We start from the raw sequence: 17,115 nt of genomic DNA, 5'->3' as shown, positions 1-17,115 counted from the left end.
TTTCGAGTTTTCCCTTCAGGTTCGTGTTTCACTGTCATCCCTACTTACATTGCCATCCTAACGTTTATGTACTTGTTCAGGGGCCATGTGTCGATGAGGGGCAATCGCATGGCAATGTCGGGACGGTGAATCAGGATATGCGATTAATTAATATGGAGCAGCGTATGATAAGGATGGAGAGGATGATAGAGTGGTTAGTTAGAGACATGAACTGTCCCACTGATGACGTGCCATTACGTGATACCCCGGCTCCGCCAAAAGGAGTCGCGGCCACAGGAGGAGTCGGGCTTTCATGATGTTGGTGATGATGCTAGTGATGACGGTAGTGATGATGTAGGTGATGATGATGCTAGTGGTGTTTGTGATGATGATGATAGAGGTGACGGCGATGATGATGATTTTGGTTATGAAGATAGTTTTGGTGATGGTAGTGATGGGGATCATGGTTTATGATGATGCCTAGTATGATAAATGCACAATTTAGCTATTATGGTTTATCTTTTAAAGTTGACGCACGAAAACGTTATCTTTTTTTGTTGTATGTGTGGATTCTAGTAATTTGGATGGATGTAGTAGTAATTTCTTTTTCAAACTATGTTGGGGTTTGATGAATGTTAATGTTTATATTTTTATGTATTTGTTATACAACTATGTGAGTTTAGTACTTAGAAATGTTCATGGTTTCGTCTTTTTTAGGTCAAACCCAAAACCAACCCAAAGTCTTCACAAATCCTAAAATGGATGTAGTTAAAGTTTACTGATGCATATAAAATTTTTTTCGATATTATAAACATTAAACAACGTTGTCAACCAGTTAATGTACCCTAATATATACTTTGACAATAAATAATATTATTTGACGTTTTGCTTAAAGAATCTGTTACAATAAATGTACAACAAATAAATGTTTGTTTTAGACGGTTGTTACAAGTAAAACATATTTTGACACATTCAAATACGAACTGTATACATTTTAGATGATTCGTATTTAAGCTATACGAAATGTATCCTTTTTATACGAAGCGTTTATTAATTTTACTTAAAAGTTGTTCATATGAATCGTATGCTTTTCATATTATTCGTATTGTTTATACAAAAGCCATATGAACCGTATAACATTACATACGAAGCGTATGACGTCTGAAAAATTATTACAGCATACGGGTCGTATGCTGAGCATACGAAACGTATACTGAATGGTGTATAAATATGCCTAGTTAATAGGTATAGATGGTGTGCCTATAGAATTTGCCTTCTGCTAAACACAAAATAAATGACAGTTACTTTGTAAGTTGACATGACATAAATCAAGTAATCAAAGCATTCTGCTAAACACAGAATAATGACAGTTACTTTGTAAGTTTTATTTTCATTAACCCCTACAATGTATGAAAATTAGAACCCTCTAATTATCGATTTTACAATTGAAGAGAATTTTCGGACTTTTCTTCTCTTCTTTTTAATCTTCAACAATCAATATTTTAACTTTCTAAACTCCTTCAAATAAATAAATTAATTAAGTATACGTTAATTAATTTATTATTTAACTTCATAAATCGAGTATATAAGAAACGTCCAAAATAAAATTGCTGAAGTTGGTTGTAACTTTTTTTTATAACTAAATTCGTATTTATAGGATAATTCGAATCCTCTTCACTTTCAAGTTCTAAATGTTATTAAACACTATCTTAATTGGTTAGTTAGTTAGTTACGCCTAGCCTATAAATCACCAACCTCAGCAATCATAAGATGAATATAAAACGATCTTCATCATCATCATCATCATCATCATCGTACTCAGTAAAACATAAGATCTTCAACATCCAAATTATTGAGATGAATTCATGGCTATATTACTTACCTTGATCAGCAATCATCTTGGACATCTTGTCAAGAGTGCCCGTCATATCTTTGGCTCGTTTTAATAAATAAAAGCAAGGACATGATGGGATACATGATAGATCGGTTGGAAATATTCAAATAAATATAAATTTTTGAAATAAATCAATAGTTGTAGGTTGTTTTTGAGTTGGTTTTGGTTACTCACGGTTCGTTACCATGAATTCGTGACCGAGTAGAAAGTATTGGAATTTTTTTATTTTAAACAAATTCTATATCACAACTATAAGCATGACACAATGGTAATTACATTAATAAGAGTAAATTAAAATTTAAAATTAAAAAAAACACACGTGGAAGGCTACAAAATTAAAAGAAAAAGAAGGTCGTTGATTAATCATACCCAATAAAATCTCACCAATAATAAAGTTATAAGCAGATATAAAAACGTATGAAACATAAATTATTTAAAAGTTATATTATTAAAAACAAACTAAAGAATAAAACTAATTAAAAAAAGTTTAGGATTTTTAGGATTTGTAAATTGGAATGTCTAAAGTACTGCCCGGCTCCGGTGATAGCGATGTCCTACCGTGCGCCCACTATACACTTCAATACTGCTAATTGTAATTTTTTAATTTATTTTTAGAACGATGAAATTCTTAAAATGTCGGCGTCTGTGGGAATTAAACCCAAGACTCCAAGACCTCCCAACCTTGATGTTTTTAGGCTCGGTCTTTGCGAATGAACCACAAATTACCGATTTACCCCATTGATAAATATACTTACAAAATAAAATTGTGTTACAATCTGTAACATACCGGCATATAATACGAAGTAACAAACACATACATTTATAGTGTATCCAACCAACTCCTTGAATACCGACACTAGGCATGGTCGAATACCTTAGTTTGATACATTATACTACATGTAGAATTGTAGAAAGTGAGTGAGGGTCATTGATATAAATATTATTCAATGAAATGGGGCTAACATGTCACTATATAATTCAATGAGTGAAGCAGGTCAAATGGATCTGAACTAGCCTACTTAACTAATCACACCATTTGAACTCGTACAACTCACGTGAGATGTCGACCCCAAACACCAACAAAAGCCAGTGTTTTGCAAGTTGCAACTCCCAGCCAATTGGCTGAACCCGACCCGGCCCCATTTAATGATAACTACACTTCTTTATACACTAATGAAACAAAGAAGAAAAGACTAACAATGATGACAAGAAAAATAAGCCTACATATCCATATTAAACCACAATTTGAGTATAACACCTAAATTCTCCTGCAGTTAATTTAGATGTAATAGAAGTACGTGAATGAAATTGAAAACTTTACAAACTTAAAAGATGAACTTTAGAGCATCAAAAGTTTAAGTTTTATCTTTGTAAAGTTTAAAATTGTGATGACAAATTATGAAATGCTTTTAATAGTCTTTTGTTTTATACGATGTATAAATCCAACAAATGTTGCATGTGTGGGTTTTGGGGTGTGACAAGTTGGTATTAGAAATCGTGCATAACACGAAAAAGATGTAGGCAAAATATCAGGGTGACAGTAAGTAGAAGAGAGATCATTAGTGACAATTACCAATAAATATACCCCCTACAAATCGTTCCCTCCATAAAAATGACAATTATGTAGTTCCTACAAAACGAGATCATCAGTAGCAACCGACGGATTATTAAATGTTTTTTTAAAATAATACTTTTTTTTGTATAATTAGCTTCGTCATGATACTCTTTTCTCTATTCGTGTTGGGTGAAGGCAATCAAAGGAAGAGTCGTAAAATATTTTTCACTCATACAACTAATAACAAATCTATAAGCTACATGTGAGGAAATTCATACAATATTGATTGGTACAAAAGGCATGGTGTTACGAATATATTCATCCAAACACAAACATAACACTGATGTCATTTTAATATCCTTTAATTACTTCAAACCTATAATTCAAAGAACATGATTTTTTTTATTAATGTTATAAATAAGTAAGTAAACAGAAAAATGCATACCTTATACCATATAATTAGAAATGTACGACACTTACTATGTGGGGTTCGTCGATCTAACATGTTGTATCATTTAGATAAACACTTGATGTACTGACATTATCTACATTGCATTAACTCATTTAGGATATGATCAGAACTATGCATTAATAACATGATGTGACTTGTGATAGTGAGGTTCTAGAAAACTTGTGTTATCTATGGTTTATTTCTAATTTTAGAAAGATATTTTAAACAAGATAATCCAACAAAAATCAAAAAAACAAATTACAAATACCAGGTAATGAAAGAGAAAATCATCAACTTAGTTACATTGGTAAGCTATAAACTCATAACCATGTCATAAAAGAATTATGTTTATATTTTTCTCTGTCACAAATAAAACTTAAACCGATTATACGACTATGCATATCATATATTAACTAAGTGCATATTTATTAGGCCTAATACAAATCCATTTCATACAAGTTTTAAGCCCCTAAAGTTATTATTTATGGTATTTACCACTAATGCCCATATGACTAGAATTGTTGTGTTACGGTGGATATGTGATTTGCTTAAGCTTTACAGGCATCCCCCCTTCCTTTAAGGACTCATCGTCCTTTGGTTTGTTCCACCATCTTGAATGTCACATGAGAGACTTTGTGGCATATTTGTGACATCTAAATAAAATATACATTGGTCATGTACATAAGAGATCCGAGTTGAAGAAAAATACCTTATCGCAAGTATTATCAACACATTTTGGTTATGAATGAGAGAAAACTCTACAGCTAAACGTATTTAGATATGAATAATATCATGACGGGCGACTCTCAAAGAAAAATCTCCATTCATGTAACATAATCATTGAGTCATTGACAAAGTTGTGAGTTTGTGATCAACTGCTAGATAAATCAGGCATTGGTTGTTATTAGATGCGATCATAGATTGATGTTAAAGTTCTCTATATGTTTCAAGCTACATGTCATGCACGCCCTTAGCTTATGGGAGAATATTAGACTAGATATATGATTATGATATCTACAAGGTATTTTAGTATAATACTATTCTCTCTATATAAAGTACATAATCAAAATATACAATACATTCCGTAACTTTGTCAATGGCTACTCTTGCGATGGAAGCATATGAAGTTAATTCATCGTAATTTTTTATCATGAAGAAGCCAATTCACAAGTACTAAACATTAGTGGTGTGTGTGGGTCAGTTTGGGACGGTTTGGTTAATCGGTTTTAAATGTTATAGCAAGTCGGTTATGTGTCACTTAACTGCAACCAAAACAATGTAATTGAGCCTAAAAGTTTGGTACCAGATAATTAAAAGAAAACTACATTACATGACATAATCCATCAAAGTATATAATCCATAATATCAAAACCAAATATTCAAAAAACAACATTGTATAATCTAACAATGAAAATTAAGTTAATTCGATAACAAACGTTGAACCAAAAACATCAAAATAGTAGAACTCAATAATATGTTTAGTGAAAGTTAATCCAAACATATTGTTGGTTAAATAAATGGGTCGGTTCAGTTATGGATGGTTTGGATTCTTAGCCAAAACCGACCCGCATTTGGCGGTTTTCAGAAATTCATTAAACCAACCCACGACTATGTCGGTTACCGATTGAAATTGGTTCGGTTATAACGGTTATGGTTCGGTTAATGGTTATAATTGTTATGTTGCTCACCCCTACTAAACATAATTCGATTTGGATGTGTTACTTCTTGGCAAGCAAATCATGGGCCGGCCCGGAAAAACTGAGAAACCAACTTATAGCCTAGACTGAGACCAACCCCATAGTACTCTAGGCGGTTAGGTCCTTGGGTTTCAAATAATCTTCATTTCAGTCCTCGAGTTGGTTTGGTCCAAACCCAACAGGCTGAACCGAATAACCTGGCCGCCCCGTATAACAATTGAAAATAAAAACTAGTTTTTTATGCATAAGTTGGATTCATCATCAACATTTGCAATCTAATAAAAACCAACTGTTTCGGTCCGACTCCGATACCGAGTTCTGACCCCAAGTAACCCAGCCCACACAATAATGGTCCGGTCCTCGGGTTTGAATTTTCATGATTTCTTTGTGTCCCACCTCCATCCAGAGATGATATATACTGATACAATTAACTGAGCAGAAAGCCCAAAACTCTCCGTTTCATCGCAGAAGAATCCAAAGGCCAGCAAAAACAAAGCATAAAAGCTAGCACAATGCAATGCACGCCCACCAAGTGTTTGTCAATATGCCACAGTGACACATGAGTTTCATTTTCATAAACCATCTATTCTTTCTTTAATAAAAAGAAAAGAAAAGAGATTACACATAACAATGTTGTATACAGTAGTAAGTCAATACAATCTTCAAGATGAAGATTAGAATCAATCACCAAATTAACTAAATAGAATACCGATTACAAATCGACCTTTTCAATGCTAATATGTTTCAATCTGTATACTGATCGTAATAATCGTCACTAATAACAGAAACAAACCTCTCGAGCCACGGAAGCTGATGGAGGTCTTTCATGGTGTTTTCAAGATACGATGAGCCCGAGTCTGCACATGGAGGTGGGGGTGACTGTGACTGGCACGGATATGTATGGTGGTCACTGAGACTGAACCCGCCAGCAAGAAACCTTTGAATTAGTGCAAGTTGGGATCTTTCTTGATCCGAGTAAGCATCCATCAAGCTTGAAAGTGACCCGCATGAGTCCCATGCCCATTCCTCTAATGCAGGGGTGGAACCAAAGTTCTGGGTCAGGGTAAAATCGTCATTTTCTCCTCGTGCGTCGGTATCCGATAACACGCATCTGCATGTCTGTTCACTATCTATGTATTCAGCACCACAAGAGTAACAGAACTCGTGTCCACACCTGCGCAAGAACAAGAGATCTCAAGTTATTTACAACAAGGAAACGATGTACGGTCAGCACTTATGAATGTGTTGATTTTGGTTATGCTTATGCCGTTTGTCAGCTACTCGAGATTGAATCGTTAAAAGAACGAATCAAGCCCAGATTAAACAAGCCCAAGCTCGAGTAAAGAAACTAAACTTGGCTTAATAAACGGGCCCAGGACCTAACTCGAGCTCAAGTTGACTCGCGAGCGTATACGAGCCAAGCTGCTCGTGATCTACTCAAGACCGGCTCGTTAAGAGCTCAAATCGAGCTGGAATTCAAAGAGTCCGGGACTGGGCTCAAACCTAGAAATTAGCATGTTTAATAAGCGAGCCCGAACGTATCTTATTGAGCTCGAGCTAACTCGAGAGATTATTATTTATAATAGTAATCGTATATAACTATGATATAAACAAGTAAATTACATATATTATGTTATTGATAAAAAAATTTAACTAATAATGAATAAGCCAAGCCGAGCACAAGATTGAAAAACTACTCACGAACGAAGCTTAAGCTTAAGAAATAGAGCTCGAAACTCGAGCTACTTTATGTTACTAATGAAGATTATAATCAAAATATATACATATAAAAATAATTATAAATGCATACAAAGTAATCAATATATGATAATCAAGCCAAGCCGAGCCAAGCTCAATATTGAATACTCATGAGCCGAGCTAGAGCTAGTGTTCTCGTAAGTTAAAACAAGCCGAGCTCAAGTCTAGTCAAGTTCGGGCTCGGCTCAGCTCAGCTTGCTTACACCCCTAGTTATGCTTTATCTCAAAGGATCAAATCAAAAGGTTAAGAAAAAACAGAACGGGTCAAACGAGACACACATCACCCAAATGTTAACTGCAAAAAAGGGTTAAAATATTTCTGTAATCATACCAGCATGTCATTTGATAGCAACCATGAGTTAATTCAATCATCCTTTCACACATTTGGCACCGCCTCCATTTTCTGTTTTCCACCGGGTCAACATTGACCCGCCCCTCGGGAGGGCACTCCTGAAATTGGTCACAACTCATAGACGAATGCCAAGGGACCCCACATTTCACACATATAAATCTCCGACACACAGGGCACTCCACACAATTATTATCCGATTCGTTTGAATCACAACGTGGATCAAGCAAAACAGAGCAATCAGAAAATGGGCAGTAAAACTTATTCGTAGCTAATAAATTTGGTTCCAAAAGTGCATCTTGCAATAACGCATAATTGGCAACCGGAAGAAAAGATTTGAACTCAGGGGTAGAAATGTAATATCTGCATTTTAAACTAGGGCATTTGATGGGGACTTGAGAGGACTCAACTTGTTCATCAACATAATCTTTGACGCAACACGAACAGAATTTGTGTGAGCATTTCATGTTAATGGTCATGCATGTCGGTTTTTCTTCACAACATATTAAACACGCTTGAACCGATGAGTCACCGTTAATAGGAACATTAACAACTCCAATTGCCACTTGAGCTAACCGCAATGGCTCATCAAGATCGATACTTGGAACACATTTTAGAACGAAATGTTCAAGTTTTTCAACATGTTCTAATATTCTTTGCTTCAAAGCCATCAAAAGTGGGTTCTCAAGTGTTTCATTCGTTGTAATCTGACAGAAAATCATTTTTTCAGAATCGATAATTGATGCATAAATATTGAAGAATCTAATTACAAGACTTGGAATGACTTTATGTACCTGGTCAAATAAGGTCGTGGAGTCGGTGAATGCAAATAACCTTTTGATGTTATTTTGTGTAGCTTCGGTTATACCATCCATTAAAGCTAAATAATCAGCAACTGATTCATCTACAAAAAAATCGAGCTTTTTTTGCACTTGGATAATAGGAATCTTGTTAACTCTTTCCATTATCACCCCAATACCCGAAACATTGAAACCGGCATCCCGAGGATCTGCCATTGACACACCCTTGAAGAACATTCGAGCTGAATGTATATCAAGAACATCATCATCATCATCATTATAACCGTCTTTGTCTACACCTTCTTTGATTATTACTTCCTGGTCGAGTTCCTCCTCGTCAGCGCAACAGCTTCTAAACTCGTCTTCATCTTCTTCAAACCTCATTTCCATTAAAACAGTTCTTTCAATCTTTCCCCAATTTCAAATAATAAACTCAGCAACCGCAAACCCTGAATAAGCATGAAAATAAAATTTCAACCAAATTAACAGCAAAAAATCTGTTTTTTTTTTCTTTTTATTAATTTATTTATTTTTTCAAAATTCCATCAAAACCCAGATCAGATATGCTTCAATATTCAAAACCCATCACGAGTTATAACCCAAAATCAATAAATTTAAACAAAAAAAAAAAGATAACTTTTGGTCAAAAAAATTCAAGATTTCATTTTTGCAAACAAACCCACATCCAAAAACCTTCAAAACTCAAAACCCATTAATGAATTCCAAAATAACAAGTGGGTTTCAAATCCAGCCAATAATTACAAAACCAATTAGTGTAACATGAACCCTAGAAATGAAACAATTAAACTACAAAAAATAGAGAAAAAAAATAAGTAAAAAATAATAAAAATGAAAGAATAAAGGATGAAGAGAGTGAAGGTTCGATACCAATTGAATCTAAGAAAGTGTGGTTTGGTCAAAGTTTGTATCTTGATCTGAATTACAGCAGTGGTTTCTGAGCAGCATGTCTTGTCTCCAAAGAAAGAACCCTAATCTGACATTACTGCTGTTTTGTAATTATAATAAAAAATAACCCTAATTCAAGGGGGGTTTGGAATTGGTTTTGGTGATGAAAGGAATCTGTTTACTGGTCAGACTGGCATATGGAAATGGAAGGAATAATAATAATATTGGAATTGGAGAGCACAACTTGTGAATTATTTTTGTTTTTATTTTAATATTTAATTACAGATGATTATAGGTGTAACAAAATAATTGGTAATCATTGTTATCATGGTGTTTACAATAAACAAACATAAATGAGGTTGCTTTTCCTTTAATTTATTGGCCTTTTGCAGGTTTTTGTTGCTGCCTTTTTTTTCCTCTATTTATCATTTACAAACTTACAAATTTAAAACTTTTTTTTATTTCTTTTGTTTCATTTTAATGAAGTTTGAAACTATCTCTACTGAGTGAGCTTTTTTTGAGACGATATGCCCACATTCATATTAATTAAGAAGAAAACTTATCACTATGAAAACCATAGATATCTTAGCCTTCAACCATCAGCTTTGTGTCATTGAACGTTGGTTGCTGAAATTTGTAGTTCCAAATGGACAAAAATAAATCTTAGAGCATTTCTTGACCTTTTTAAAGGAAAAGATGTGCAATGAAAGAGAGACGAGAGAGACTTATTTTATATGAAATGATGGTGTCAAACAAGTTACGTTAGTGAAACAGGAGAGAGATGAGAAGAAATATTTAAGGCTGTCTTTAAGGAGGAAGGAGTTGTGATAGTGGTTAATAGGGTAGAAGAAAGAGTGATGCCGTCTAAACTCGTATTTGAATGTTTTAAACACCTTATAAAACTAAATCAGTCTAACATATATCTTAATTGGATTAGTAATAAGAAAAATATAACGTTTATAATAAAGAAATTATTTTATACATAACTTGTATATAGGTAAGATGTATGGAACGATTTCTTTTAATTGATAATTATTTAATCAACTTGGTAAATTTTAGTGTTTTTTTTGCTTGTTTTTCACAAATACTTTATTGACAACTAAGATAACACTTAACAATTCATAATATAAAACTTGGCTTCCAAAATGCGGAACAAGGTGTTAAGATCATCTTCTTAGCATAATTGAAGTTAGTCTTTGATATAAGTTAACAAGACCGAAGCACAAGAAGTAATTTGTCATTTTCATAACTTGAGAAGAGTAAAGGAAAGAAGTAGAAACCTTAGGGTAGTTTTTGTAAAAATCTTTCATTTTCAAGTTGTTGACGTGGCAGAATATATTGCAGCCTGAATTTTCAAATCCAAGTTTGGTATGATCTACACCTGGTTTTCAATGATTGAGATACCGCTTTAATTCAGTTGTCTTCATGTACTGATTGAAGATTTGAAGTGATTCATAAGTTAAGTTATAAAAACAAACACTATCAACTTTTATTCTCGTATGTTCATGATCCACGCCCTACTTGCGGTGCGCGCATATAATATATATATATATAATGTATATATGTGTGAACCCTCGGCAGTGGCGGACCCAGGATTTTTTGACAACGGGGTCCCGTTATTTTCGGCGTTCAAATTTTTGGGTCGGTCGTTGTTTGGGTCGGGTCGGGTCGGGTCGAGTGGAGAAACATAATAGAAAACAATATCATTATAATAAAACACACACAATACGATGCATTCGAAACGATAAGAGAAAACATTACAATCATGATATGAACAAGTTACATGCTTCCATCTGCAAAATCAAAGCTTTGCCATTACGAAATAGATAGTAAATAAATACAGGCTCCAAATATTCCTTTTGCTACTAATTTAACATGACTAAACCCATTTTAGATATTTACTGCGTTTCTCACAAAATTCCTCATACTCGTATATAGCTAGACCATCTAAGTTATGCTTAATTAACTTATTATGTTACAACTCTATTCAACAAGAGTCTAGTGGTCAAAGCCAGTTTCGACCTGAACAAAATTAAAATTTTGAAAAAAAAATCGTTTTGACCCGAACCAAATTGAAACACTCTTAAATGAACCGTTTTTGCACGATCTAAACCGTGCTACTCTCCTCAAACCCTAACTCCATAGCATGGCTCTTCTCTAAATCTATAATATATATGTGTGTATATATATATATAACAATACCTCATCTTCAAACCCTTTCCCCATTCTTTTCAATGATTCTTGCATAACTAACCTTAAAATTAAGTTTTTGACATAACAAAGTCGTAATCTAACAATAATATACAACATACAGTTACTAATCTAAGTAAATAATTGCATAAAATCAATCAATTGGATATCTTTATTTTATGGAGCAAGTGTTTAAAATTACCTGAAAGTTGTGGCAAAATCAGAAAGCAATGAAGACAGAGGAGCGCAAAGGGATGGATGGTGGCTGAGAAGGGCGGCGGCGGCAGGTGGTGGGTTGGTGGCGGTCTTGCGGAGGCTTGAGGAGTTGAGGTTGAGCAACAACGTTCAGATCTGTTCTGGTTGATGTTATAAACTTAAAAAACCCTAATTATTATATTGACTATTTGACTAAAAAAGAAAATAACAAAAACATAGAAAAAACGGATTGTGGATGAGACTCGAACCTGGGCCATTCCACACACAAAACAAGGATATTTCCCAGCAGAGCAGATCTGTAACATTGTTATGGGGTCCAAGTGATAATTTATATGGGGTCCTTCAAAAATTTTCTATATCACTTCTAAATAAATTTTAAAAAACATTGGTGTCCCGGGACCCCGACGGCTACTATGTAGGTCCGCCCCTGACCCTCTGGTGGGCAAAAGTAAAATTGCACTAATTTTGACATTATTTTACTAATCTCATGAAAATAACGTTAAAAGTGGCGGAAGGTTAATCAGGCATCATGTGGTGGCGTTGATAGCCGAAAGACAAGGGCACATGCACCAATCAGCCGGTGTCTCGATGATTGAGTGCTATGTGCCTTATGTCCAAGGTTTGATGCAAAACTACTATCGAGTCGGGGGTCTCACCGGAAGCAGCCTCTCTATCCCTATGGGATAGAGGTAAGGCTGTCTACATCTTACCCTCTTCAGACCCTACCATAGCATTACTATTTGTGGGATATACTGAGTACAATGATGATGTTCATGATCTGGTTAAAGTCACTTTTGATTTAAAAGTCTAGAGAAAACCACTATCAACGGTTTTCAAAACATAGTCTTATCAATTTTATAAGGGGTCTGTATGGGTCGGTTACGGACTTACAGGCTTAAACTGAAACAGAAACTAAAATATCGGTTTTTGATTTTTGAGTATTTAAGAATTATTTGGTGTTGCTTTTTTCAGTTTTTCATTTAAGCGTGAAAGTTTCGGTCAAAAAGTTTATCTTAATTGATTATATATTTGTGTTACACCATTTTTTTTATTTTAAAATTCTTATATATTACTTAACATTCAAATTTAAGAATGAAAATTTATAAATACAGTTTGATTCACTTTGATTTTTTTTCGGTTTTAATTACATGCAAAACCAAACCAAAAATTTGATTTTTTACAAAACATAAATCTAAACCGTTAGTTTAGTTTGGATTCAATTATGGATATGTTTTTTTCAATTTCATGCACAACCCAACCCTACTACATTCTTATTCCGGAGCACAACATGAAGATAAAACCATAATATATTTCTCAACAGAATCCTGTAATAATCAACAGATATGCTTGTTTTCTACTACTAGAAATTTGCATTGAATAACCTACTTTCAATATGCCTAAGTTTCTCCTTACGGAGTACAACAATTCTCTGCTTCATCTAACGACTACCATGGCTGACCTTTCTTCCCAAGGCGGCGAGCCAACTCCCAGTCCTTTTTCACTGGAAAATATGATTACATCGGTCAATACGAGTTGGGTTAACCCGCAAACACTCTTTTGTCCAAATTTAAAACCATTATAAATAACTAATGGCACAATTAGGATTTAGAAGGTGACAATTTGGGGGTGTGCATGGGTAGATTTTGGTCTCAAACCGAACCAAAAACCGAATTCTGGTTTTTGGTTCGGTTAGGTTTTGGTTATTCCGGTTTTACCATTTTGGTTTGAAACTTTTGGGGCAAAAACAAAAAAAAAAATAGCCCAAAATAATAAATTTGGGTCTAAATATTTTTTGCAAATTAATGATTAATTGAATTATTATACATTTGAGCTTAATATTTTTGGGTATTGCTATTTATTAAAGTCTTGTAAATTACCAAACATTCAAAACTAAAAATAAAAAAAATCCATAAATTAGGTTACGTACTTATGTTCATTTTAAATGATTGCAAAAGCGAAACCAAACTGAAAATTCGCTTTCATGAAAACATAAGCCAAATGGTCGGTTTTTTGAGTTCGCTTATTTCAATTACGGATCGGTTATTTCGGTTTCATGCACACCCCTCATTCAACCCGTTACCATTTTAGCTCAATTTTGTAATTGTGAATTGAGATGATAAAAATTCTGTGAAAACTTACTGAGGGTCACACGTTTGGCATGAATCGCACACAGCATTGAATCTTCAAACAACTGAATTATGTAATCTTCTGCAGCCTTAAAAAATACGGGATCATTTTGTTACAAATATACCAGAATTTGATCTAAGAGACGGTTTTCCATAATCAAGATAGTTGCAAATTTTGGATAATAACATTGATACCTCCTGAAGGGCTTGCAGAGCTTCAGCTTGCCAGCGAGTGACTTCAGGGGCCAAGTAGTTGCTTATCTCCCTTACCTGATCAATCAATAGTAATGTCATAAATCATAATATATAAAGATTAAAAAGTAGCGCAAAAATTTGTTTAATTTTAATGCAAGGTGTGACAGTAACACAAGATTCTACATGGTTATTATTGATTATACAAGTAGGACTTTAAGAGTTGAGTGTCTCAAATACAAAGATTATCATGACAAAAAAACTTCAGCTAGCAACCCAGGGTGTTTATTTCTAAACAATTTGAACGTATTTTGCATGTTTGTAGTCATAAATAGTGCTGCAAACGAACTGAACGAACACGAACAAGGCATTGTTCATGTTCGTTCGTTAAGGAACCAATGTGTACGGTTCATTAACACTTACTGAACGAGATTTTATGTTCATGTTCGTTCACCAAGGAAATGAACGTGTTCATGAACACAAATGAAATCGGCAGACCAAAGAGATTGAGATCAATGTATTCACTGATGTGAATAATGAGGAAGGAAAGGGGAACAACGTAAAAAACAAGGTGAGAATATGGTTTCCTATTTTACTTTAGGGGCTAATAAAATAAAGAATATAAAATAATAAATAAATGTGCAAACAAGCTTTTATGAACAACATATACAAACGGATATGAACATACATTCATGAACACATTACCGAAAGTTCACGAACACGATTGAACAGATGTGCCTCTGCTCATGTCCTTCTGTTTAACTAATCGAAAGAAATTTATTGTTCATGTTTGTTCATTAATTAAACGAACGAACATAAACGAATTTCTCGACGAACGGTTCACAAACTTGTTCGCTAAACGTTTAGTTCATTTACAGCCTTAGTCATAATAATATTGTTCAACAAACAAAATGTCAAGTACAATTTCGACAAACATATTGGCACTTCGTGATATGAAGACAAGGAGAGGCCAACCGGCATGATTATATTCACAACAAATCCTAATCGTATATGTCACAGTCACACCATCTTATATGAATGAAGTTGCATTATTGATTATACAGTCATACAAATTTGACCCTGAATTTCTTACATTACATATATTATTTAAACATTTAAACCAGTTACATTGACTAAAAATATTTAGACAGATTCAGAAACCTCACAGTTCGAATAAACGGAGCTGCAGGAATAAGAAGATTAACATCCTTCTGCAAGCGCCTAATTTCCCGAATGGCCTGAGTCCCGGACTTAAACCGATGAGGCTTCTTCTGTCCTCCGCCTCCACCTCCTGAACCTAAATCCCAAATTCTTCAAAACCAAAAACCCACACAATATTCACATAAACAAATCAAAATGTATGCAGTCACTCACTCTCCGGACCCTTTTTCGGACTCTTTGTCGCCTTTTTTCTCGGCTGCAAAACCCACAAAAATTTAAAAAAAAAACAACATAAATAATAATAATAATAATAATAATAATACCGCAGTGGATGAAGTGGGTGCTCCAGCTGCAAATTGAAATGAGGGTAACAATGAATTAGGGTTTGAAAGTAAAAAGTGAAAACATAATAATAATCAAATTAATGAAGAATTAGATGGAGAAACTGACAGTCTTTTCGTGTTCCCCAAGTTCGTTTAGCAGGTTGTTTGATTCTCGCCATTGTTGTGTCGATTTGACGCGGTTACTGAAACTGAAGCTTTGATTTTGAAATATGAATAAATTAACCGCTCTATGTTTCCCCGCTCACTTCACTTTTTCGCCTTGTTATTGAGTTTTTTTCCAAGGAAATAAAATGAAATGAGAGGGAAGGATAACAAAGGGAAGGGAAATGAAAGGAAAATTTTTTTAATTAGGTGTGTTTTTGGGTTGGAAGGAAATTAAATGAAAGGAAAGATAGCTATGTTAAAAATTAGTTATCCTTAGTAATTTGGGAGGATAACTTATTGGAAAAATATATTAATTTAATCTCTCCTAACTCCTCATACTCTTTTTCTTTTCATCCTAAAAATAAACTCAAGAACACCCATTTTTTAACTATCCTTAGTTTTCATTTCCTTTCCCTCCTTTTATAAAACTCAAGAACAGGGCGTTTATTTCGGTCTTGGGTTGGGTTGATCTGAATTGCTTGGGTTACGGATTTTGTAAACCGATATGTAAACCGTTAAATCGGAATGTATGTATTTTAAACCGGTTAAAGTGGTCGACTTTTTCTTTTTAAACGGTTTGTCTTTTAGACAGTTTAATAAGTTTTTAATGGTTTATGATCATTGTGGTTATTGTACACTCGTTCCGTCGCTCATTAGATTAGATCAAAAAATCAACTGTTTTATACTTGAACAAGTAATCTAAGGTGGGCCGGGGATCTTGAACAGATAACTTAGATCAACCGACTCGATACATATAATTTCTAGTGACAGATGCAAAAGCTATGGTTCAAGGTTGATGATTTAGTGTTGCCATTACTACATTAGATTAGACAAACTACATTATTGCACTAACGCTTAATTGAAAATTTGATTTATTAATAATGATGGATTAGAGAGACGAACTACAGGGGGTGGTGTGTGAACCTGGGAGGAGAAACATCGATCTTGTAGGGGGGGAGAGTTTTGTGAAATAGTGGACAGAGAAGAAAGCGGTGATTATACGTGGCTGGTGTTAGGATGATGAAAAATACATGACTGGTGTTAGGATGATGAATACGTGGCTGGTGTTAGTGTTTATCAATAATAGTCAGCAGGAAACAAAATATGCAATATCAACTTACAAAGTATAATGCATGTAGTACTACCATAAAAGCAAAAGAAACTTTGCAAATGTAATATATATAATTAGCCAATACAAATCACATATGCATCAACAACAAAATACCCAAAAATTAATATATTAATTATATGGCTGTTATACCTAAAAAAACCTATCGGCGACACGATCAATTTTTTATGTATGACCTAGCATCTGACAAGTAAGCCTCATCAACGTCATCGTCATCACTTGAT

At 34.1% G+C, this 17,115-nt stretch overlaps 2 protein-coding genes across 3 annotated transcripts; both read right to left on the bottom strand.

The window, feature by feature from the left end:
• Positions 1 to 6,205: 6,205 nt before the first annotated feature.
• LOC143555089 (E3 ubiquitin-protein ligase RSL1-like) lies at positions 6,206 to 9,617 on the bottom strand. Of its 2 annotated transcripts, XM_077044717.1 has the most exons (4): positions 9,372 to 9,617; positions 8,478 to 8,932; positions 7,666 to 8,390; positions 6,207 to 6,750 (listed from the first exon to the last, which is right to left on the bottom strand). In XM_077044717.1, exons 2-4 carry the CDS (start codon positions 8,871 to 8,873, stop codon positions 6,321 to 6,323), a joined length of 1,551 nt encoding a protein of 516 aa, XP_076900832.1. In that variant the 5' UTR covers positions 8,874 to 8,932; positions 9,372 to 9,617; the 3' UTR covers positions 6,207 to 6,320. The 2 variants fall into 2 exon arrangements, with proteins under 2 accessions (XP_076900833.1, XP_076900832.1); XM_077044718.1 differs by lacking the exon at positions 9,372 to 9,617 and having other exon boundaries at positions 6,206 to 6,750; positions 8,478 to 8,903.
• A 3,508-nt stretch (positions 9,618 to 13,125) lies between these two features.
• Positions 13,126 to 15,851, bottom strand: LOC143555086 (uncharacterized). The gene is made up of 7 exons (XM_077044716.1): positions 15,725 to 15,851; positions 15,598 to 15,623; positions 15,488 to 15,530; positions 15,280 to 15,410; positions 14,117 to 14,191; positions 13,935 to 14,010; positions 13,126 to 13,296 (listed from the first exon to the last, which is right to left on the bottom strand). The coding sequence occupies exons 1-7, from the start codon at positions 15,774 to 15,776 to the stop codon at positions 13,241 to 13,243; spliced, it is 459 nt and encodes a 152-aa protein (XP_076900831.1). The 5' UTR covers positions 15,777 to 15,851; the 3' UTR covers positions 13,126 to 13,240.
• Positions 15,852 to 17,115: the final 1,264 nt, after the last annotated feature.

The sequence above is a fragment of the Bidens hawaiensis genome, unplaced genomic scaffold, assembly GCF_021521415.1.
Source record: "Bidens hawaiensis isolate Kalapana, Puna unplaced genomic scaffold, B.hawaiensis_p1.1 tig00017953_1, whole genome shotgun sequence".
Lineage (NCBI taxonomy): Eukaryota > Viridiplantae > Streptophyta > Magnoliopsida > Asterales > Asteraceae > Bidens > Bidens hawaiensis.
The sequence above is the reverse complement of the archived record's forward strand: the minus strand, read 5'-3'. Positions and strand labels throughout refer to the sequence as shown.

Excerpts from the sequence above, each read along its gene's own strand:
- LOC143555089 (XM_077044717.1), bottom strand. The coding sequence starts at position 8,873 with ATGGAAATGAGGTTTGAAGAAGATGAAGACGAGTTTAGAAGCTGTTGC. Across the intron at positions 8,391-8,477 it reads CCACGACCTTATTTGACCAG|ATTACAACGAATGAAACACT; the intron begins GTACATAAAGTC and ends ATTTTCTGTCAG. Across the intron at positions 6,751-7,665 it reads TGCTATCAAATGACATGCTG|GTGTGGACACGAGTTCTGTT; the intron begins GTATGATTACAG and ends GTTCTTGCGCAG.
- LOC143555086 (XM_077044716.1), bottom strand. The coding sequence starts at position 15,776 with ATGGCGAGAATCAAACAACCTGCTAAACGAACTTGGGGAACACGAAAA. Across the intron at positions 14,011-14,116 it reads CTCTGCAAGCCCTTCAGGAG|GCTGCAGAAGATTACATAAT; the intron begins GTATCAATGTTA and ends GTATTTTTTAAG. Across the intron at positions 13,297-13,934 it reads TGCCAAACGTGTGACCCTCA|TGAAAAAGGACTGGGAGTTG; the intron begins GTAAGTTTTCAC and ends CATATTTTCCAG.